Source organism: Salvelinus namaycush, chromosome 12 (genome assembly GCF_016432855.1).
Source record: "Salvelinus namaycush isolate Seneca chromosome 12, SaNama_1.0, whole genome shotgun sequence".
NCBI lineage: Eukaryota > Metazoa > Chordata > Actinopteri > Salmoniformes > Salmonidae > Salvelinus > Salvelinus namaycush.
Window position 1 is genome coordinate 42531725 of NC_052318.1, and position 25059 is coordinate 42556783.

The 25059-nt window shown below is 43.2% G+C and overlaps 1 protein-coding gene across 2 annotated transcripts in view; it reads right to left on the minus strand.

Moving 5' to 3' along the window:
* LOC120057262 (kelch-like protein 13) overlaps positions 1 to 25059 on the minus strand; it is a 102782-nt gene that overhangs the window by 59698 nt on the left and 18025 nt on the right. The window contains exon 2 of one of the 2 annotated variants that reach the window (XM_039005813.1): positions 15125 to 15198. In XM_039005813.1, coding sequence (XP_038861741.1) covers positions 15125 to 15177 — 53 coding nt within the window. In that variant the 5' untranslated portion in view covers positions 15178 to 15198. Of the gene's footprint in view, positions 1 to 15112; positions 15199 to 25059 lie in introns of both variants that reach the window. The other variant, XM_039005812.1, reaches the window with a different exon arrangement.

Sequence of the window (25059 nt, forward strand, 5' to 3'; positions counted from 1 at the left end):
CCCAGGGGGAGATGGCTCCAGTATGGAGTTGGGGTCCCAGGGGGAGAGGGCTCCAGTATGGAGTTGGGGGACCAGGGGGAGAGGGCTCCAGTATGGAGTTGGGGGACCAGGGGGAGATGGCTCCAGTATGGAGTTGGGGGACCAGGGGGAGAGGGCTCCAGTATGGAGTTGGGGGACCAGGGGGAGATGGCTCCAGTATGGAGTTGGGGTCCCAGGGGGAGATGGCTCCAGTATGGAGTTGGGGTCCCAGGGGGAGAGGGCTCCAGTATGGAGTTGGGGTCCCAGGGGAAAATGGCTCCAGTATGGAGTTGGGGGGCCAGACCCTGGTCTCTACACAACGAGAACAGTTTTTACAGCAGACACTGTCTGCTGTGAATTATAAGCATCTTTCATACAAATCTTAGCCTTGTGACCCATTCCATACATCTGTTGTTTGTCATGTAGACTGGAGGGGGTGTATCTTGGCTATAAAAGACCTTTGAACCTTTGTCCTGGGGCTCTCAACGAATCACCTGAGAGTGATTTGTCAACTAGCCATCATTATCGTAGAGCACTCAATTGATTCACTTTATGTGTGTGTGTGTTGTATTGACCTGCTCCCTTATTAATAAGTGAATAAAGATTTAGTTTAAGTATGACTATGACTTGTGTGATAAGTTTGTCTCTCCTAATTTGATAGTAAAGAAATTAACCACCACAGTGCATACATTTTTTGTACTGGTCCCCCGTGGGAATCAAACCCACAACCATGGTTATTACAAGCGCCATGCTCTACCAACAGCCAAATGGGTTAATCACATCTGACAGTCTATCCAGCTGTCACAGGAATGGAAAAACATTGATGACACCAAAGTGGAGCGACCAGAGGGCACAGCAGATCAAATCAATCAAAATGTCAGTTATAAGTGATTTAGAATAGCTCTCCCTCAACAACAACACTCTGCTGTCTACATTTGGATAGATTCAACTAAGAAGTACCATGTAAAAAACAAATGCAAAGGCCTTAAACGTCATTGATCAGAAAATAATCTGCAGTTGGCATTATCAAAGCATTTCTGGGGTGAGAAATAATTCTGCTGAAAGTGCTAGTTGAGAGAAACTCACCCAGCGTAGAAAATCTCAAAGACTGTGGTAGCGAAAGCAGAAAAGGGGCGTTAGCCTGGCATCAGAGGGATCGGTGATGAAAGCAGAGGCCCAGCAGGTGCTGAAGACAGAGGAGCTCTGCTGAGGGGTGCAGCAGCAGCAGGCAGCTTAGAACCAAGCTAAAGGAGCCTAACTCTACCCCAGGAACACACTATGAACGCCTTCTCACATTCTCTGTTTTGGAACATCTCCTTTTTAGTCATGATCCACTTTTACACAAACACAAACTCTGGCTAGGCCCAAATAAAACAAACCAAGGAGTAGTGAAATAGTACTGGTACTAGGTTAGTGTTTTTTTTTAACACTAAACTGGTTAGTGTTTTACTTTTCACATTAATGGTCAATGATATTTATCTTTCTTAAACATCTTTTAAGTGGGATGTAGGGATGCTATTGGTTAACCGTTAGTCGTTGAAAATAAATTTGACCAGTCTTGCTTTTCAGTCTATAGGTTAATTTGCATAATTAAATTGGTGCCAGAATTCAACAACTGGAAAAGTGTCGGAGTCGAATGGAATTAGTATTTAGCCGAAAACAGTCATGTACAGTGAGTGAGTTTATTGAGTTAGAAAGTAGCTTTCTTACGTCAACTAATGGCCGTCTCTAGCCACGAGCAAGACAGAGCGGAGACTCGTTGCTTGGCTACTCACAGTCACAGGCTGCAGGGAGCAATGGGAGAGAGGAGCAGCACGAAGCAGCTAACAAGAACAGCTACAGTATTAAGCTAGCAACCAAAAAAGTTTCACAGCATTTCTCTCCTGTTCTACTGGTTTTCATACCAACTTTCTTTCGTTGTCCAGAAGCCAAAGGCACAATCCTAGTCATATTAACCCATCCTAGTTGTTGCATATTTACATTTTCCCTCTTTCTACGTTTAAAACGGATATCTTCATAGCCGTCACATGAAACGGCTCGAATCAGGTGCTTCTTTGAGAACAGCGTTTTCCCGCATATTCCAGTTTCACAAATTTTTGAAAATGATATATCACATTGAAGTATTACATTGACTGCTTCATTACAATAGTTCCATGTTCAATAATATGAGACGATAGGCTTGCTATTGTCGCACGTTTTTTAAGCTCTTACTTAAAAAGGTCCGTTCCTTGTACCCATGCATAGCTAATTCAACATTGGACACACCATAACTTCAGACACTAGCGATTGGAGGACCAAATCAGCTCTAGCTCAAAATTTAAATGGACTGGAAAATAATATAGGTTTTGCAAATAAATACACCCTTCTAACTAGCTGACCACCGATTTTCATTACAATTTAAATAAGCAAAGTTCCGTTATGAGAGTTTTCAAAAAAATTATATAAACATGTTGTGGGACACGCGGTATATTGTAAAATTCGACTGTGCGACAGACCGCACTACTTCATATCCAACTTTTAACCACTGAAATATAGCGAACGGATTTGCTAATGTTGCTAGCTTAGAGTACTATGATGGACACCTACTTCACTTCTTACGGAAAGCACTTGGAGGAGAGTGGGTTGAGGGGAAAACCCAGACAAATCTAAAACTACAACGAGTCTCGGTTTTGTAGCGACCAGAGCAGGCATAAAGTGCTGGGACCAAGGAGCACATTACAGTGCTGGCCTGCTTCAACGCAACTGGGGAGGACGTCCCCCCATTTATCATCTACCCCAAGTGTTTCCCCCGCGGCCACTACACACTGGGAGGCCCCCCAAAGCCTTGTATGGACAGTCAAACTGTGGCTACATTGACAGGGCCCTGTTCAAGAAGTGGTTTCAACATTTCATTAACTTCTTATGGCTGGGGGCGCTATTTTCACATTCGGATGAAAAGCGTGCCCAGAGTAAACTGCCTGCTACTCAGGCCCAGAAGCTAAGATATGCATATTAGTAGTAGATTTGGATAGAAAACACTCTGAAGCTTCTTAAACTGTTTGAATGATGTCTGTGAGTATAACAGAACTCATATGGCAGGCAAAAACCTGAGAAAAAATCCAACCAGGAAGTGGGAAATCTGAGGTTTGTAGGTTTTCAAGTCTTTGCCTATCCAAGATACAGTGTAAATTTGGTCCTATTGCACTTCCTAAGCCTTCCACTAGATGTCAACAGTCTTTAGAACCTTGTTTCAGGCTTCTACTGTGAAGGGGGAGCGAATAAGAGCTGTTTGACTAAGGGGTCTGGCAGAATGCCATGAGCTAAGTCAGGCGCGCGGCCGTGAAAGCGAGCTCTGTTCCTTTTCATTTCTAAAGATGAAGGAATTGTCCGGTTGAAACATTATTGAAGATTTATGATAAAAACATCCTAAAGATTAATTCTATACATCGTTTGACTTGTTTTTACGAACTGTAATATAACTTTTTTGACTTTTTGTCTGGAATTAGTGCTCGCGCGTTGTGCATTTGGATTACTGGACTAAACGCGCGAACGAAAAGGAGGTATTTGGACATAAATGATGGACTTTATCGAACAAAACAAACAGTTATTGTGGAACTGGGATTCCTGGGAGTGCATTCTGATGAAGATCATCAAGGGTAAGTGAATATTTATAATGCTATTTCTGACTTTTGTTGACTCCACAACATGGCGGGTATCTGTATGGCTTGTTTTGACCGATACAGAAAACTCCCTGTGGTCGCCACATGCCTCACCGGGGAGGAATACATGCACCAGTGGAGAGGGGTGAGTAGGAGAGGGCAGAGGAGAAAAAGTGTCAGGCAGCCTTCAGAACACAGAGGGCCCAGGAGAGGGCTGCCATGGATGAGAGCGTCAACGCCATTGCCTCTGCTGGACCCACCACCGGTACCACTCCTAACAGCTGCATCATCACCACCAGTGCCTCCCAGTGTGCAACACCTGTAGGAGCCGCCGGAGTCCCCAGCTGCAGAAGTCGGCCATGTGCCTGCTCCCTCAGCCACACCATCGTCAGCCCCTCAACCCCAACATTACAAACACCAGCTCCTCTAAGCCATCATCAGCGGTTTGATCCACCACCAGCCCGCGTCTGTCACCACCGAAGCGGCCTCCTCTGGACCAACTACCACAGCAGCCTTGTCTGGTGTCCCTGGCCCCTGCAATTCGAATACAGCCACCTCCACAGGTAAAAACACATTAAATTATGAAACAAAGTATACTGTTTGTTGTGTTGAATAAAACTGCCGTTGAAAAAAAACAAAAAAAACTCTTTACATATCTACAGTCCACAACACCAGCCCACAAGGCATGTCCACCTCCTCCAAAAGGTCTGCAGCTTCCTCCAGAGGAGGTATTCACAAACTGGTACCCCCAGGGGTACGCGCAATGCCGTCAGGGGTACGCCAAATAAAAACGTGATTCACATTTATATTTTCCAACGGGAATATACACTGCTCAAAAAAATAAAGGGAACACTTAAACAACACAATGTAACTCCAATCACACTTCTGTGAAATCAAACTGTCCACTTAGGAAGCAACACTGATTGACAATAAATTGCACATGCTGTTGTGCAAATGGAATAGACAAAAGGTGGAAATGATAGGCAATTAGCAAGACACCCCCAATAAAGGAGTGGTTCTGCAGGTGGTGACCACAGACCACTTCTCAGTTCCTATGCTTCCTGGCCGATGTTTTGGTCACTTTTGAATGCTGGCGGTGCTCTCACTCTAGTGGTAGCATGAGACGGAGTCTACAACCCACACAAGTGGCTCAGGTAGTGCAGCTCATCCAGGATGGCACATCAATGCGAGCTGTGGGAAGGTTTGCTGTGTCTGTCAGCTTAGTGTCCAGAGCATGGAGGCGCTACCAGGAGACAGGCCAGTACATCAGGAGACGTGGAGGAGGCCGTAGGAGGGCAACAACCCAGCAGCAGGACCGCTACCTCCGCCTTTGGAGGAGCACTGCCAGAGCTCTACAAAATGACCTCCAGCAGGCCACAAATATGCATGCCAAAATTTGAAAAATAAGCCACGGGAATCTTTGAGCGAGAATTAAGACGACTTTTGAGTAGTAAGACATGTATAAAAGCAACAGCTACCATTAATAAGATGGGGCTATAAGTGTCTTATATGGTGAGCTTCTCTGTCCTGCCGTTGCATGGAAACTCCCGCCAGCTCTACATTATCTGTGTCGTCGTTCAGTCACGACTCGTGAAACATAAGATATTACAGATTTGAATGTCCCGTTGGTAGGATATTCTTAATCATAGATCATCCATTGTATTTTCCAGTGATTGCACGTTGGCCAATAGTATGGATGGTAGTGGAATTTTACTCACTCGCCTACAAATTCTCAGAAGGCAGCCCGACCTCCACCCCCTTTTTCTCTGTCTTTTCTTCTTGCAAATGAAGGGGATTTGGGCCGTTCCCGAGAATGCAGTATATCCTTCACGTCGGACTCGTTAAAACTTCTTCTCAATAGGGTTTTTTTTTTTTTTTTTTTTTTTTTTCACTTCCGCATTCAACAACCCGGTCGCATTCCGCTTCGCTCTACAGGTAGTATCAAATTTCATTTCATTTCATTACAGTACAACGGTTTGATTTGTTTGATCTTAGCTAGCTACATAGCCGTCTTTGTATCAAAGATAATTGTGTAGTTTAGAGCGATTTTCTAGGTTAGCTAGCCAGCTATTTTCGTCCTTTTAACGTAACGTAACGTAATCAACACTGCTAGCTAGCCAGCTAGCCACCGAATAGCAGCACTGTAGAAACTATTACATTCAACGGAACTACGGAACGACTTGATTAGTGTAGTGTTAGCTAGCTACATAGTTGTCTTTGCTGTCCTTGTATCTAAGATAACTGTGGAGTCTAGAGTAATTTTCGGTTAGCTAGCCAGCTAGTTTCGTCCGCCGCGCTGCCGTTCTCCTACCTAGTCAATACTGCTAGTCAACACTGCTAACACTGCTAGCTAGCCAACTTCTACCGAATAGCAGCACTGTAGAAACTATTACATTACAACGGAACGATTTGATTAGTGTAGTGTTAGCTAGCTAGTGTTAGCTAGCTACATAGTTGTCTTTGCTGTCCTTGTATCTAAGACATTTGTGTAGTTTAGACTAATTATCTGGCCAGTTACCGAGATTACCTAGCCAGCTATCGAGGTTACCTAGCCAGCTACACTTTCAAACAAAGTCAACAACGCAGCCACTGCTAGCCAGCCTACTTCAGCAGTACTGTATCATTTTAATCATTTTAGTCAATAAGATTTTTGCAACGTAAGCTTAACTCTGAACATTCGAGACGTGTAGTCCACTTGTCATTCCAATCTCCTTTGCATTAGCGTAGCCTCTTCTGTAGCCTGTCAACTATGTGTCTGTCTATCCCTGTTCTCTCCTCTCTGCACAGACCATACAAACGCTTCACACCGCGTGGCCGCGGCCACCCTAACCTGGTGGTCCCAGCGCGCACGACCCACGTGGAGTTCCAGGTCTCCGGTAGCCTCTGGAACTGCCGATCTGCGGCCAACAAGGCAGAGTTCATCTCAGCCTATGCTTCCCTCCAGTCCCTCGACTTCTTGGCACTGACGGAAACATGGATCACCACAGATAACACTGCTACTCCTACTGCTCTCTCTTCGTCTGCCCACGTGTTCTCGCACACCCCGAGAGCTTCTGGTCAGCGGGGTGGTGGCACCGGGATCCTCATCTCTCCCAAGTGGTCATTCTCTCTTTCTCCCCTTACCCATCTGTCTATCGCCTCCTTTGAATTCCATGCTGTCACAGTTACCAGCCCTTTCAAGCTTAACATCCTTATCATTTATCGCCCTCCAGGTTCCCTCGGAGAGTTCATCAATGAGCTTGATGCCTTGATAAGCTCCTTTCCTGAGGACGGCTCACCTCTCACAGTTCTGGGTGACTTTAACCTCCCCACGTCTACCTTTGACTCATTCCTCTCTGCCTCCTTCTTTCCACTCCTCTCCTCTTTTGACCTCACCCTCTCACCTCTCACCTCTCACCCTCTCACCTACTCACAAGGCAGGCAATACGCTTGACCTCATCTTTACTAGATGCTGTTCTTCCACTAACCTCATTGCAACTCCCCTCCAAGTCTCCGACCACTACCTTGTATCCTTTTCCCTCTCGCTCTCATCCAACACTTCCCACACTGCCCCTACTCGGATGGTATCGCGCCGTCCCAACCTCCGCTCTCTCTCCCCCGCTACTCTCTCCTCTTCCATCCTATCATCTCTTCCCTCTGCTCAAACCTTCTCCAACCTATCTCCTGATTCTGCCTCCTCAACCCTCCTCTCCTCCCTTTCTGCATCCTTTGACTCTCTATGTCCCCTATCCTCCAGGCCGGCTCGGTCCTCCCCTCCCGCTCCGTGGCTCGACGACTCATTGCGAGCTCACAGAACAGGGCTCCGGGCAGCCGAGCGGAAATGGAGGAAAACTCGCCTCCCTGCGGACCTGGCATCCTTTCACTCCCTCCTCTCTACATTTTCCTCTTCTGTCTCTGCTGCTAAAGCCACTTTCTACCACTCTAAATTCCAAGCATCTGCCTCTAACCCTAGGAAGCTCTTTGCCACCTTCTCCTCCCTCCTGAATCCTCCTCCCCCTCCCCCCCCCCTCCTCCCTCTCTGCAGATGACTTCGTCAACCATTTTGAAAAGAAGGTCGACGACATCCGATCCTCGTTTGCTAAGTCAAATGACACCGCTGGTTCTGCTCACACTGCCCTACCCTGTGCTGACCTCTTTCTCCCCTCTCTCTCCAGATGAAATCTCGCGTCTTGTGACGGCCGGCCGCCCAACAACCTGCCCGCTTGACCCTATCCCCTCCTCTCTTCTCCAGACCATTTCCGGAGACCTTCTCCCTTACCTCACCTCGCTCATCAACTCATCCTTGACCGCTGGCTACGTCCCTTCCGTCTTCAAGAGAGCGAGAGTTGCACCCCTTCTGAAAAAACCTACACTCGATCCCTCCGATGTCAACAACTACAGACCAGTATCCCTTCTTTCTTTTCTCTCCAAAACTCTTGAACGTGCCGTCCTTGGCCAGCTCTCCTGCTATCTCTCTCAGAATGACCTTCTTGATCCAAATCAGTCAGGTTTCAAGACTAGTCATTCAACTGAGACTGCTCTTCTCTGTATCACGGAGGCGCTCCGCACTGCTAAAGCTAACTCTCTCTCCTCTGCTCTCATCCTTCTAGACCTATCGGCTGCCTTCGATACTGTGAACCATCAGATCCTCCTCCCTCTCCGAGTTGGGCATCTCCGGCGCGGCCCACGCTTGGATTGCGTCCTACCTGACAGGTCGCTCCTACCAGGTGGCGTGGCGAGAATCTGTCTCCTCACCACGTGCTCTCACCACTGGTGTCCCCCAGGGCTCTGTTCTAGGCCCTCTCCTATTCTCGCTATACACCAAGTCACTTGGCTCTGTCATAACCTCACATGGTCTCTCCTATCATTGCTATGCAGACGACACACAATTAATCTTCTCCTTTCCCCCTTCTGATGACCAGGTGGCGAATCGCATCTCTGCATGTCTGGCAGACATATCAGTGTGGATGACGGATCACCACCTCAAGCTGAACCTCGGCAAGACGGAGCTGCTCTTCCTCCCGGGGAAGGACTGCCCGTTCCATGATCTCGCCATCACGGTTGACAACTCCATTGTGTCCTCCTCCCAGAGTGCTAAGAACCTTGGCGTGATCCTGGACAACACCCTGTCGTTCTCAACTAACATCAAGGCGGTGGCCCGTTCCTGTAGGTTCATGCTCTACAACATCCGCAGAGTACGACCCTGCCTCACACAGGAAGCGGCGCAGGTCCTAATCCAGGCACTTGTCATCTCCCGTCTGGATTACTGCAACTCGCTGTTGGCTGGGCTCCCTGCCTGTGCCATTAAACCCCTACAACTCATCCAGAACGCCGCAGCCCGTCTGGTGTTCAACCTTCCCAAGTTCTCTCACGTCACCCCGCTCTCTCCACTGGCTTCCAGTTGAAGCTCGCATCCGCTACAAGACCATGGTGCTTGCCTACGGAGCTGTGAGGGGAACGGCACCTCAGTACCTTCAGGCTCTGATCAGGCCCTACACCCAAACAAGGGCACTGCGTTCATCCACCTCTGGCCTGCTCGCCTCCCTACCACTGAGGAAGTACAGTTCCCGCTCAGCCCAGTCAAAACTGTTCGCTGCTCTGGCACCCCAATGGTGGAACAAACTCCCTCACGACGCCAGGACAGCGGAGTCAATCACCACCTTCCGGAGACACCTGAAACCCCACCTCTTTAAGGAATACCTAGGATAGGATAAAGCAATCCTTCTGACCCCCCCCCCCCCCCCCCCCATAAAAGATTTAGATGCACTATTGTAAAGTGGCTGTTCCACTGGATGTCATAAGGTGAATGCACCAATTTGTAAGTCGCTCTGGATAAGAGCGTCTGCTAAATGACTTAAATGTAAATGGGTGCTGTTGGCACTTTGTAATAACTTCGTTCCCAAATTAAACTGCCTCGTACTCAATTCTTGCTCGTACAATATGCATATTATTATTACTATTGGATAGAAAACACTCTCTAGTTTCTAAAACCGTTTGAATTATATCTGTGAGTAAAACAGAACTCGAGTTGGAGCCTTTTTCCTATGTGGATGTGAGAATGCAGAATTCTGCAAGCTGTTCCCAGGTCAGTTTATTAATTTGCCTGTCTTCTATTGGTTGAGATGCACTGCATACGCCTTCCCCTGGATGTCAGCGAATAGTGAGATTTGAAATGGAGTCTCTAGGCAGATCTGAGAGGTTATAAATGGCTTGGGAACGAAGGGTCCGGTCTTTGTTCACTTCGCTCTGACGCAGGAAGGACCTTGGCATGTCGTAGTAGAAAGCTCTGGTTATAGCTCTTAGATATATCCGGCTCTGTTTTTATTCGATATAGCTGTTAAAGACATCATAATGTTGTTATTTTAAACCGAGTTATATCAGTTTATGTCAGTATATTGCGATTTTCGGGTATTTATTTGTGTTGCGTTCTATGGAGTTGGGGATGTCTGGCCCACATGGCTAATGTTTACTGCTAATTGCAACGTTGAAGACTACATTCTACAACCGAGCAACGATTCTTTTGGACAAAGGACAACTTTCCCAAGATTCTGATGGAAGCACATCAAAAAGTAAGAACTATTTATGCTGTTAATTCGTTGTTCTGTTGAAAAATGTAAAATGCATAATCCGCCATTAATTTCCGTGCGGTCTCGCTTTAACGCACGCTGTATGTCGTAGTAACGTTAATTTTAAAAATCTAACACAGCGATTGCATTAAGAACTAATGTATCTTTCATTTGCTGTCCAACCTGTATTTTTTAGTCAAGTTTATGATTAGTTATCGATTAGAATAGGTGCCTCTCCCAAGATTTCTCCCGACATTTTGTTGGCAGCTTGGCTACTTTTCTCATTGTATAACCACGATTTGTGCCGCTACATATGCACATTTTCGAACAAACCCTATATGCATTGTGTAATATGATGTTACAGGACTGTCATCTGAAGAAGTTTATGAAGGTTAGTCAAAAATTATATATCTTTTGCTTGCTTGTTACGATCGCTAACCTTTGCTGCTGGTAAATGGCTTGTGTTTCTGGCTATTGTGGTAAGCTAATATAATGCTATATTGTGTTTTCGCTGTAAAACACTTAAAAAATCTGAAATATTGGCTGGATTCACAAGATCTTTGTCTTTCATTTGCTGTACGCTGTGTATTTTTCAGAAATGTTTTATGATGAGTATTTAGGTAATTCACGTTGGTCTCTGTAGTTATTCTAGTTGCTTTGGTGAGAGTTGTGATGGTGGCTGTAATGGTAAACTATGATTTATACCTGAAATATGCAAATTTTTCTAACAAAACATATGCTATACAATAAATATGTTATCAGACTGTCATCTGATGAAGTTGTTTCTTGGTTAGTGGCTATTTATATCTTTATTTGGTCGAATTTGTGATAGCTACCTATGCAGGAAAAAAATGGTGGAGTAAAAAAAGTTGTGTCTTTTGCTAACGTGGTTAGCTAATAGATTTACATATTGTGTCTTCCCTGTAAAACATTTAAAAAATCAGAAATGATGGCTGGATTCACAAGATGTGTATCTTTCATCTGGTGTCTTGGACTTGTGATTTAATGATATTTAGATGCTAGTATTTACTTGTGACGCTATGCTAGGCTATGCTAGTCAGCTTTTTTACTGATGGGGGTGCTCCCGGATCCGGGATTGGGAGGAATTAGAGGTTAAAGAAAAAATCTTTGTCCAGTTCGAGGTGAGTAATCACTGTTCTGATGTCCAGAAGTTATTTTCGGTCATAAGAGTTGGTAGCAGCAACACTATGTACAAAATAAGTTACAAATAAAGCGAAAAACCTAACAAAATAGCACAGTTGGTTTGGAGCCTGTAAAACGGCAGCCATCCCCTCCGGCGCCATTCCTCAAATTAAAGTTTTATATGATGTAAATTATACATGTTAAGAGTCCAAGGAGTGCGCACCAGGCTACGCAATGAAAAGTCGACGGGCAAGTCAATTGTTTTCAACCGGAAGGCTAGCAAACTAGTCAACTATCTAGTAAATACTTTGGATACAAGGTTGGTGTCTCTTTTTTGAAAATAACTAAATAGATATATCTTGTAATTGAACAAAGTACTAGGGTGGCCAATAATCGGGGAGCGTATGCCGATAATACGGGATGTATTTTTTTTAGCTAAACCACTTATCAAAAAGCTGATAGTATTTACACTGAAATGTCAAACATGTTAATTGCTAACCCATTAGCGAACATTTTTACAGCACCAATAATCACAAAAACATTGTCCTTTTACTGTTTGGAACAAATTTAACCTTAGCCAAATTTACTGAAATGTGCATCCCTAGTGGGATGAGATTAGCCTCATCTGCATAATCACTAGTAGTTGCCTCTAATTTGGACAGTCTCAGTCAGAGTATAAAGCATACGGACATAGGCTAGGTCACAGGGATCAATTCAGGGCAATACAACAACAACAAACATTACATAAAATAACTTTGACAAATTGACCATAACCATCATCACACCTTATGTGGTTGAGGACAGAAGGAAGGGTCTGTTTTAGAAAATACACATTTACCCCTGTGTTACAGGGTTGAATAGACACCGGATTTAGGTCCTTGAAAGTTCATAGCCGATGCACCGCATACGGATGTAGATTTGCCCATTGGTGTGCATCAATGCAAGAGCTTAGCGAACATGGGGGAACAAACCTTGCCAATGGCACACTTTCCCGTGCCTAGAAGAGAGTGCCTAGAAGAGTCAACTGTCCGTCTTAATAGAAGTTTTGCAGCAGTCTAGTGTTTGCTGGCAAAAAACTGTGGCATCAGTATCAACTTGCCAAGTGACACACTGAAATGTTTTCCCCTTTTTGGTACATTGTTACTACCTCAATCAAGACATAAAACTGCTTACATCCAAAACACACTTTGCTCAGCACAGCATAAAAGAGAGAAATATATAACGCCTCAACTCCCACAACATACCCCTCTAAAACCCAGTCATGGAGCTAACAAGCTGGTGTATGATTTATTCATTACCATAGCATTCAAAATAGTGATGCTATAGAGCTGAAACTACTGTTGGTTGGGAGGGGGAATGACGACAAACTCATTATATCGGTGTCAATAATAATTGTCAATCTGTGTGTTTGATTAAGCCATCACCCTCCCCCCCCAACCCTCAGCTTATAGCCTTTCCTCTTGCTTCACTACACCACGTAGTACAGTCCAGAAGCATGCACTCTGGTCAAAGACTGCCATTGCCTAGCAACCACTTTCATGATGCTCGTTAGGAGGCAGCTAGCTGCGTGACAGCAGAGGGACACGCTGTTCCAGCAGACAAACTACTGCTAAGCTTTAAAAGTACTGGGGACAATATAAATAAGGGAAGACAATACATCTACATGCCTGAAGCACTGGCCTTAAATACAACCGATATTATGGTCGTGAAAATGACTGGAGGCAGGATTAGGTTAGACGTAACAGCTACTGTTATTTCTTTTTTTAAACAGTATATATACTTCAGTAGTCAGAGCTCACCGTCCTAATTGACCATAGGCCTAAATGCACTGATGCAGTTAGAGCAGAATCTGTAACATAAAAAGCATTTCCAGTTGAGGCACTCCACTAAAATCTTCATGAAGTGCTCTGAGAAGACAAAATCCCTGAACAGCTGCAGCAACACACAAAAAGGCACAAAGGACAGGGGCTTAGAGAAACCTCGCTGACACTACAGCAGCGCCAGAGAGGACACTGAGAAAAGGTAGTCAAGAGAGCAGCATCATTTATGCTAAAAAATTGTCAACAGTCATGATGTTGTGAGTAATCTCCCCTGGCGCTCCACAATCACACAACTTCCTACTTCATTAGCGTTACCGATGGTAGCTGACTTGCGGATAAAAACCCACTCACAGCTTAAGGCATTAGTCACCTGGTACAAAAACAACGTGTCCTATAGAGGGGTCTGGAGACAGACCCAAAGAGAAAAGTTAGCCCACACACACTGAGCTGCATGAACACTGCGTACTTAGTCCATGTCTTTGACTCACTTTAAGATGTAATTATGAATGTTAGTTAACAGGAATGTTCCAGTTCAAATACAGAAACTGAATAGTTTAAAACTAAAATGTCCATCTCTGTCCTTGAGAGAAAGAGAGCAAACCTGACAGAAAAGAGAGAGAATACATTTTTTTTCATGTTAGTCTAACTTCACATTAGGATTGGGGCGGCATCCACATTTTCATACCGTTTCTGTACCATAACGGGGTATACAGTATTACCCAATGTGCACACAAAGGGCACCATTTAAAAATATATATAAATAATAACATAATTCTTTGGGGACGCACAAAACAATTGAGGCAACATGGATCTTGATCCAGGAGGGGATTGAATAAGTATGCTGTAACCAAGAAGCTTGATCTTGACAGTTAGCAAACCAAATGCATAGCTGGAGCCCTGAGCTGGATATACACGACCAGTCAAAAGTTTTAGAACACCTACTCAGGGTTTTTCTTTATTTTGACTATTTTCTACATTGTGGAATAATAGTGAAGTCATCAAAACAATGAAACAACACATATGGAAGCATGCAGTTACCCAAAAAATCTAAATATACTTTATATTTGAGATTCTTCAAATAGCCACCCTTTGCCTTGATGACAGCTTTGCACACTCTTGGCATTCTCTCAACTAGCTTCCCCTGGAATTATTTTCCAACAGTCTTGAGGAGTTCCCACAGATGCTGAGCACTTGTTGGCTGCTTTTCCTTCACTCTGTTGTCCAACTCATCCCAAACCATCTCAATTTGGTTGAGGTCGGGGGATTGTGGTGGCCAGGTCATCTGATGCAGCACTCCATCACTCTCCTTCTTGGTAAAATAGTCCTAACACAGCCTGGAGGTGTGTTGCGTAATTGTCCTGTTGAAAAACAAATGATAGTCCCACTAAGCCCAAACCAGATGGGTTGGCGTATCGCTGCAGAATGCTGTGGTTGCCATGCTAGTGAAGTGTGCCTTGAATTCTAAACTATTATTCTACAATGTAGAAAATAGTCAAAATAAAGAAAATCTCTTGAATGAGTAGGTGTTCTAAAACCTTTGACCAGAAGTGTAATTTATTTAACAACTTAGATTTCTTAGTTATATTTAACTTATAGTTAAAAGCAGTGGCGCCACTGTGAGGCGGGAGTGTCCCAACACCAAAATAACATTTTAAACGGTATTGAAAATCATACCGTCGGTATTTCGAAATATACCGTTTATACCGTATACCGGGGTATCGCCAAAGCCTACTTCACATACTACTTAAGAGATGAGAGGGGATTATAATGGGTTGCTGAAATTGCACAGTGAAGTCCTTTAGTGAGTTGAGCTGAAAAGCAAGTGTTTGAAGTTACACATTCACACATAACATGAGAAAAGCAGAAACTGCTAAAATGAGGCACTTCAGATAAAAGTGAGGACTGTTGATTGATCGTGTATAGATGCAGAAATAAAAGTTGGACATACATTGCACAGTACCTGTCGTGCAGTCCGAGGGACATCGTCTCCCCTCTGTGTACAGGGTGCTCCATGCCCTCGCCAAAACCACACCCCTGAAAAACAGGTAAACAATACATTAATGATACTGTCCGGGCTCTTCAAAGGAGGGTAAGTGTACCTATTAAGCCCACCAAAATCTAAGTTTAGACATTTCTAACATATACTGCCCTAAATTCTGTAAGAAAAGTGTAGATAAAAAAATAATAAAAAATAAAGATTAATCTCTCATGTGAAGTTTTATGACTTGACACCATTTGCTTATGTATAATAAATATATTTGATAAAATATGTATAAAGTCCGGAATGTGCTTAATGAGTACTGAATGTACCCTTTAAGCCCACCTTTAAATAAATCTATTTTAATTAATTTCCAAATATTGCAAACTTAACCTGAAATTTCTTATGAAAACTTAATTTATAATAATCTCCCCTAAAGTTATTGTTCATGCCAACCAGTACACACCTGATTCTACTAATCATAGACTTCAATCAAGACTTGAATAGATGAACAAGGTGTGTTACTGCTTGGTTTGAACAAAAACCTGCACCGCCCTCTGTAGTTCAGACGCCATGGACAAAGAACATAACACAAACAACTTTTAATGAATTATCTCAAAGCTGGCTTACATTTGCTGTAGTCATATTCTTGTTAATTAGTTCAACGTGTCTTCCTAAAGCCTGTCTGAAGACAGTTTAATTTCTCCCTCTCTACTGTTGTATTACAAAGGTACATGTGGTGAACCAAATAATAGAAACACCTGTATGTCTTCTATCTCCGATATCCTTCAACTCTGGTCTTACTCTTCTCTAGTGTTGCAAAGGGTCGGAAACTTACCGGGAAATTTCCGGGAATTTTTAATTGGAAGTTAAATTACTCAAAATTCATCAAAAAAGTTAGCTTATAACAGTGAACCTTTTTTGTGGGACACACATAAGGCAATTCTAAGTCTTGTGTCATATTTTGGTTAAACTTTCCCCATTCAATGGAATTGCAACCCTCTGCATGCACAGTGCATTCTTCCATCACATGTACAGCTGATTCTCAAGATCTTGCACACTAATGAGATGCTATTGAGCCCAAAATTCTACACTGTGAGCCAAGGACTACATGCTTTCTGGTAAGTTTTGAATATATTGTATATGACATACATGATTTTTTGTTAACTAGTAAATAGTAGCCTACAGCAAAGTATGTTCCAATCATTTCTAACTTCAGAATTTTTGCTAGTTAGTTTTTGCTACCATGTGGGTTTAGCTTGCTTGAGCCTGCGAACTGAGGAGTGTTATTTCTCCTGTTTCCATACATGTTTCATTTTAAAATATTTATCTTACAAAGGAGTTGTTTAAACTAACTGTTTAACTATTTATCTGTACATGGAATTGCATTAGGGGTTTTTTTTAAATATTTTTTTCTAATCTTTACAGGAAAATGCCAAGGGCACTATCTGATGTGTGGAGAAATTTCACTGCAGCTAATGTAGAAGGAAAAGCTGTGTACATTTTCAAATACTGTGCCAAATCCTATGTGAAGAATGAAACAAAGATGCAGAATCATCTGGCCAAGTGCATAAAGTTCCCTCAGCGCTCACAACAAGCAACCTCTGACAAAAGTCCCTGTACTTCTATTCGAGGTGAAAATGATAAATCATTCACCTTGTCGATAGCAACAGCTCATGGTCCTCCTGGAATCAGAAGTTTTTTTTGACTCAATGGAGGAACGTAGTCAGAGAAATGCTGATGAATGTCTTGCTCGAGCTGTGTATGCAACTGGTTCACCTCTGACGCTCACAGGCAATGTGTATTGGAAGTAGGGTTGCACATTTTAGGGAATATTCAGAGGTGGAAACTTTCCGTGGGAATTAACGGGAATATATGGGAATTAATGGAAATATATGCAAATGTAATATTAATACCATTTAAATGTTATTGTTTTTTGCATTGGATATATTTACCATATAATATGGAGCCTGAAACATAAACCTTTTACCTTATCATAAGGAGACAATTTCAAATGATTTAAATCATTCCAATAGAAATAAAAAAAACTATTTAGTTACGAATTGAACTTTAATGTCCGGGGGTATCATCGTATGGGGCCATAGTGTATCCTGACCCCTCCTGTCTCAGCCTCCAGTATTTATGCTGCAGTAGTTTGTGTGTCAGGGGGCTAGGGTCAGTCTGTTATATCTGGAGTACTTCTCCTGTCTTATCCTGTGTCCTGTGAGAATTTAAGTATGCTCTCTCTAATTCTCTTTCTTTCTCTCTCTCTCTCGGGGGACCTGCGCCCTAGGACCATGCCTCAGGACTACCTGGCATGATGACTCGTTGTCCCCAGTCTACCTGGCCGTGCTGCTGCTCCAGTTTCAACTGTTCTGCCTGCAGCTATGGAACCCTGACCTGATCACTGTGATTACTATTATTTGACCGTGCTGGTCATTTATGAACATCTGGCCATGTTCTGTTATAATCTCCACCCGGCACAGCCAGAAGAGGACTGGCCACCCCTCATAGCCTGGTTCCTCTCTAGGTTTCTTCCTAGGTTTTGGCCTTTCTAGGGAGTTTTTCCTAGCCACCGTGCATCTACACCTGCATTGCTTGCTGTTTGGGGTTTTAGGCTGGGTTTCTGTACAGCACTTTGAGATATCAGCTGATGTAAGAAGGGTTATATATATATAAATTTGATTTTGATTTAAATTAAATGAGTTGACTTGTCACATGGATGAATTCACTGAACAACAAAAGAAAGGGACTATTGAATGATTCACAACAATCCATCGCATCTCCCAAAAACGTTTTCAACATACATCTGTCAAATGATAGTCTAGAAACTAAAGCTTTGGTTGTCTTCCTCTCAGGCTTCCATGTCTTCTCCCTGGACCTCCTCAATGTCCACCTCTTGAACATCAGACTCTGAGGCCTCATCTTCATTGTCACTTTCCAACCTTGTTGAGGATGGCTCGTTGTCAGGCTCAAAAAGCCTCAAATTTGCCCGGATGGCCACCAATTGTGCAACCCTTGTATTGGTCAGCCTGTTGTGTGCTTTGGTGTGTGTGTTCCCAAACAAGGACCAGTTGCGCTCTGAGGCGGCTGATGTTGGTGGGATTTGGAGGATGATGGAGGCAACAGGGGAAAGAGCCTCAGATCCACAAAGTTCCTTCCACCAGGTGGCTGATGAGATATGTTGGCACGACTGCCATATTGCATCTCCATCCCAAAGCCCTTGCTTGGAAGTGTACTTCGCCAGACTGCCAAGAACCTTGCCCTCATCCAGGCCAAGGTGGCGAGACACGGTAGTGATGACACCAGACAGGATGCTCTTGCCAGCATACTTGGGGTCCAACATGTACGCTGCGGCGTGTATGGGCTTCAGGCAGAAGTCTTGATGCTTTTTGATGTATTTCAGAACAGCAGTTTCCTCTGCTTGGAGCAACAGTGAAGTGGGCAGGGCAGTACAGATTTCTCTTACATCTGCAAGCAGAGTCTGAACATAAGACAGGATGGCATTGTCTCCCTCAAATCAGAGCAAAGTCTACTCCTATAGGTTTTAGGAGTTTCAGGCTGCTTACCACTCTCCCCAAAAATACATCATCCAGGAGGATCCTCTTGATGTGGCTGTCCATAAATCGGCAGACTGTGATATGGCCATTTCTTGGAGAGACTCCTTCCCCTCCAGGAGACTGTCACACATGATGACAACACCACCCCAACGGATGTTGCTGGGCAGCTTCACTGTGGTGCTCATATTCTTCTCACTTTGCTTGGTGAGGTAGATTGTTGCTATAACTTGATGAGCCTTCACATACCTAACCACTTCCTTGGCTCGCTTGTAGAGTGTATCCATTGTTTTCAGTGCCATGATGTCCTTGAGGAGCAGATTCAATGCATGAACAGCACAGCCAATGGGTGTGATGTGAGGATAGGACTCCTCCACTTCAGACCAAGCAGCCTTCATGTTCGCAGCATTGTCTGTCACCAGTGCAAATACCTTCTGTGGTCCAAGGTCATTGATGACTGCCTTCAGCTCATCTGCAATGTAGAGACCGGTGTGTCGGTTGTCCCTTGTGTCTGTGCTCTTGTTGAATACTGGTTGAGGGGTGGAGATGATGTAGTTAATTATTCCTTGCCCATGAACATTCGACCACCCATCAGAGATGATTGCAATACAGTCTGCTTTCTCTATGATTTGCTTGACCTTCACTTGAACTCTGCATGCAGAAAATGTGTAGATAAAGCATGCCTGGTTGGAGGGGTGTATGCTGTTAACTCGAAATGACACAACGACAAGGTTCCAGTTTAACAAAGTTTACTATACTATATGAACACACTACAAGTAGCCATTACACTCGAGGCTAGGTCCAACAACCACCAGACTTCATGCGCATGCGCACTCTTGACTGAGTGATAGCCCCGTAATAACAGGAATATAGGGACACTTAAAACATGAACTTAACAATCTCCCCCTTTTCTTTAAAGACAAATAAAACATCAACAACATAATTAAATGTCCAAGTATTATTCAAGATCCCCATTACAAATGGGTTGTGTGACTGTTCTTATTTGTATTACTCAAGCTGCCACTTTCCATTACTGAGAGCCTGTGGGAGCGAGAGCCTGTAGGAGCACAAGACCGGATGCTCCTTTTTTAGTCAGACAGTCAGCAAGCTTTTCCTTTGTGGTTGACCACAGAATCCGCTGGATTCTCTGTGCTTGAATAAGTTCCTTGATGCTGAGTCTTTTCTTTGTGACAGACTTGGTTGACTTCACAGCATCAACTAATAAGTAGTTGTCAGTGACACAAACTACAGGTAGAAAGTGCTGTTTTGTCTCACCAGTGGTAAGCTCTGAGAACAGAGTTGCAAGAAAGATAGCATTGTCAACTCCATCCCCAAGACCAAGGGTTTCTCCAGCAAGTCCGCTTCGGACAACCCTTGTGATCCTTTTTTGACTGCCAACAGATAGGTGAGAATCTTCCTCCTTCACCCATTAACACGATTAGATGTCCACCTTGTGTGCCTCCATCTGTAAGGTTCCCTAGCGAAGCATCTCTGAAGACAACTAGTTTGAAAGAGTCATCTTATCCAACATGCTGAAACTTTAATATCACTTGTTGTGATTTCAGATTACGAACAACTTTGTTTGCCTCATGAATGGTTTGTACAGTGGCGTGTTTTGTGTTAGATGCCAAGTTGCAAACATCAAACATTACATCAGGTCTACTCTGTCTATCAACCCATAAAATTTGTCCTATCTTTGACCTCAATTTATCAGCTTCAATTCCACATAGAGGGGAATTCCTTTGTACGGCTCTTGAAGAATCCATGTGGATGGGTTGAAGATTCTTGATATAGCTCTCCTGTTGCATCAGTATTTTGCCATCAACTGTAATAAACTCTATGCCAACATAACAAAAATGTATGATCATGCTCCTCACGGCCAACCTAGAAAACAGCTTTGAGGTGTGGAATCACAGTTGAAGCAAAGGTCTCTGAGCCACCCCAGATAAAGTCATCAACATGACAGGCAAGTACTCCAGTCACATTGCAGTCTTGATCAAGCCAATAGAAGACTGCAGGATCCACTTGTGACATTTTTCCACCTGTATTCAGCATTGTTGCCTTGACTTTGTTGTACCAGTAGAGTGATCCATCTGCCAGTCCATACACACACTTTTTTAGTTTCCACAGTGTTCCTTCGCTTTTAGCTTCAGGCGGAGGTCAGATGTGAATGTCCCTTGACAGCTCTGTTCCCTGCAAAAATCCAGATTTGATGTCTATGGAATTAAGTTTCCATTTTTTCTGGCAGATCACTGACATCAGCAATCTGAGTGACTCTGAGGCGCATGTCGGTGAGTCTTTTGGGAGTTCTTTAGCAGCCAGCTCCTCAAAACCTCTAGCCACTAGACGTGCTTTAGACACTATTCCAGTTAAGGATTCTTTAAGGGTACACACCCACCTTGTTGAGACGCATTTTTGGCCAATGTCTTTGACTTCCTCAAACACTCCATTTTTCCTCCAATTACTGAGCTCATCTAGCTTAGCTGAGTCAAATGACACGTCCTTTGTTTCAAGTACATCATCATTTTGAATGTCATTCTGTTTTTCTCGATTTTCCATTGATTCAATTCTGATATTATCTACAAGTGACAGGTCAGCTGACCCTGTTGTACCAGAAAGTATAGCTGGTTCAGAGTACTGCAAGTTGTACCAGTTCTTGTGTTTTACTTTTCCTGCTCGTCCAATGATGGTTGCTGTATGTGGAATACCACTTTCTCTGTCCATGTATTTAACAGTTTGTCCTGTTTTCAGATTGGAACAACCATGTTCTCTTAACACATATGGCTGTTGTTGAATGTTTTCCTCATTTGAACGCTCAATAGTATTACCTGTGGCATGGTTAAAGGTCTCTGCTCCATTTCCTGTGTCAGTTTCAGTGTCCATATCATTGGATGTGACATCTGGTAGGTTTGTGTCTGTTACTGTGTCCTTTTTGTCATTTTCATTAGGAGACTGATTCTCAGCTACAGCCCCTCTATCTTGTTGATCATTTACTTTCCGCAATCTTGAGTGATGCACCCTGACAATCATGCCTTCGTGCCTCACAAATATCACCACACCATCTTGACCAATGACTACTCCCGGTCCTTTCCACTCTTGACAGTCAACTCGTTTGTAGTACACTTTGTTTCCAGTTTCGTACTTCTCATCATCATTATTCCCTGAACTGCTGAGTAACTTCTGAAGTCTGTCAACTGTATCATGTCCAAACTGTTTGTAAAGCTTTTGCAATACTTTGTGTTTTTCTTTAGTGCTCATGTTCTCTGTGACTGTCAGAATCTCCATGTGCTCTGTGTCAGTCAGAATCTCATTTTTGCATGGACTCTGTGAGATGTCTTTGTCTAAAATGTTTACACAATAGTGGCCTGAGGTAGTAAGTTCAAGAGTCACTGGTTGTTTAAACATCACTGCCTTGTCATTTTTTATGTCTAGTACAGCCTCTGCCTTCTTGAGGGAAGCTTTGCTTAATAGTAAGGGGATATCTGTAGGGACCACCTCTGTTTCAATGTGACACAGTCTGACCAATTTTTGCTGGTATCTTAACTCTCTTGGTAGAATGGACAATTCTCCCATCTCCAAATTTGAAAGCTCTTTTGCTTGGTGTGTCAATCATATTTTGTACTTCTTTCATATTTAGTTCACTGACATAGCTATCAAGCCATTTTGCACCACACACTGTCCGTGTACATGCAGTATCAATCACAGCAGATCCTAAGGATTCAACTATAAAAATCTCAGTATCAGATTTATTTGAAAACAGTGTAATGTTACACTGCTCTATCTCTGTGTTTACATTTTCCTCTGTTAGTTTAACTTGTTCATTTTTATGAGGACAGTCTTTAACCCAATGGTAAGTGCTTTGACAAATTGCACATTTCGATCTCCTTCCATATGTGTCCAGTGGATTTGTGCCGGGAAATGGCGCCCTCTTCTGGTTGTCTTGAGAACGTGACTTGTTGGCGCCTTTTCTGTGCTGCTCGGTGTAATATGCTGCGTCACTCACTTGCATTCCATCTGTTATTGGCGCGACAGACGTCTTCTCACCAAATATTATTTTTAGTGCCGACTTCATAGATGCAAAAGTCAGCACAGTACAAGCAGTCAAAGCCAACTGTTTCTCCCTACCATCTAGACAAGCAGTGTCTAGCAACTTGAACCCTAACACTGCATCTGGGAGAACCATGTCGTACTTGCGCATCCTATTGTACCTCTGTTCGAAATCAATGATGTAGTCCGCCATTGCAACCGAAATATCTCTCGTAACACTGTCAAAGTTTGAATATGCCTCGTAGGCACGGTCTTTCTCTTCTTTAAGAAATACAGAATCCAGTGCTGTGATCAAAGTTCCCATACCGTCATCCTTGTTCAAATCCTCAACGGATATTTCCAGTGCTGTATCTCTCGCTCTTCCCTCGAGCGATAATACCACCGCAAGTGCTTGCTTTTTCGCGTCCAGATTAGTAACGCGTGTCCAGATTCCCAGTTCATTTTTCCAACTTTCGTACGACCTCTTCTCGTCGAAGCGAGGTGGCACATTGTAGTTAGAAACCATCCTCTGCTACCAATGTTAACTCGAAATGACACAACGACAAGGTTCCAGTTTAACAAAGTTTACTATACTATATGAACACACTACAAGTAGCCATTACACTCGAGGCTAGGTCCAACAACCACCAGACTTCATGCGCATGCGCACTCTTGACTGAGTGATAGCCCCGTAATAACAGGAATATAGGGATACTTAAAACATGAACTTAACATATGCTGGGTGAGTTTGTTTTAGCAAAATGGATGCGGAGGATGTGAGAAATAAACTCAAAATGGGCGTATGTTTACTGGTTGCTCAGGAGGGAAAGGGGAAGTCAGATCTGTGGAAGACATTTGACTTAGTTGTGGAAACTACTGGAGATCCAGAAAAAGGAGGGTATACTGTAGGAGCAAGCATTTCCTGAGTATTATGTGTGCCAAACAGTTGCTGTTAGATTACAAATAAAACATTTCTGACCATTTGGAACAGTGTCAACACAAAATAAGTGTACCAGGGAGTCTGTTCTAACAAAGAGATATAAAGCCTTTATTACAGCAGCCTAAAAACATTTGCGTGCATTATTTATTGCTTAGGCTAATTATTTGAAGCTCATTTTGTTCTTTCATTATAAAACTAAAATGCTTGATTGCATTTCAAAGCATGAATGAACAACTTATTAACACAGTAGCCTATATAATGAAATATGGTAAGGTATGGTATTAAGACTAAACAGGACGCAATCTTAGGCCTACAGCTTGATGGCGGTTATAGAAGGCTACTATACAAAGTCTACTTATGATAACGACATCACTCATTATTATAATGATGATCATAATAAGGAGATCAAGAGAAAGGGAGGCTATAGGAGCGAGAGCTGCATGCATATTATGTATAACAAACAGGTGCTGTTAGATTCAATTTTTCTATCTGTTTGGAACAGTGTAAACACTAAATACATAAGTAATAGCAGTCTGCTCTAATAAAAACAATTATAAAGCATTTATTTAGATTTATTTTATTTAACTAGGCAAGTCAGTTACGAACAAATTCTTATTTACAATGACGGCCTACCAAAAGGACTCTTGCGGGGACGGGGGCTACATCACACAAAGAAGCCACAACTGTCAGTAAGAGTGTCCATGATTGAGTCTTTGAATGAAGAGATGGAGATAAAACGGTCCAGTTTGAGTGTTTGTTGCAGCTCGTTCCAGTCGCAAGCTGCAGCGAACTGAAAACAGGAGCGACCCAGGGATGTTGACACAGATCTGCATGGAGGAATGGGCCAAAATACCAGCAACAGTGTGTGAAAACCTTGTGACGACTTACAGAAAACGTTTGACCTCTGTCATTGCCAACAAAGGGTATATAACAAAGTATTGAGATAAACTTTTGTTATTGACCAAATACTTATTTTCCACCATAATTTGCAAATAAATTCATTAAAAATCCTACAATGTGATTTTCTGGAATTTTTTTTCTCATTTTGTCTGTCATAGTTGAAGTGTACCTATGATGAAAATTACAGGCCACTCTCGTCTTTTTAAGTGGGAGAACTTGCACAATTGGTGGCTGACTAAATACTTTTTTGCCCCACTAAGTATTCAAACCCTTTGCTATGAGATTGGAAATTGAGCTCAGGTGCATCCTGTTTCCATTGATCATCCTAGAGATTTTCCTACAAATTGATATGAGTCCACCTGTGGTAAATTCAAATGATTGGACATGATTTGGAAAGGCACACAACGGTCTATATATGGTCCCACAGTTGACAGTGCATGTCAGAGCAAAAACCAAGCCATGAGGTCGAAGGAATTGTCAGTAGAGCTCCGAGA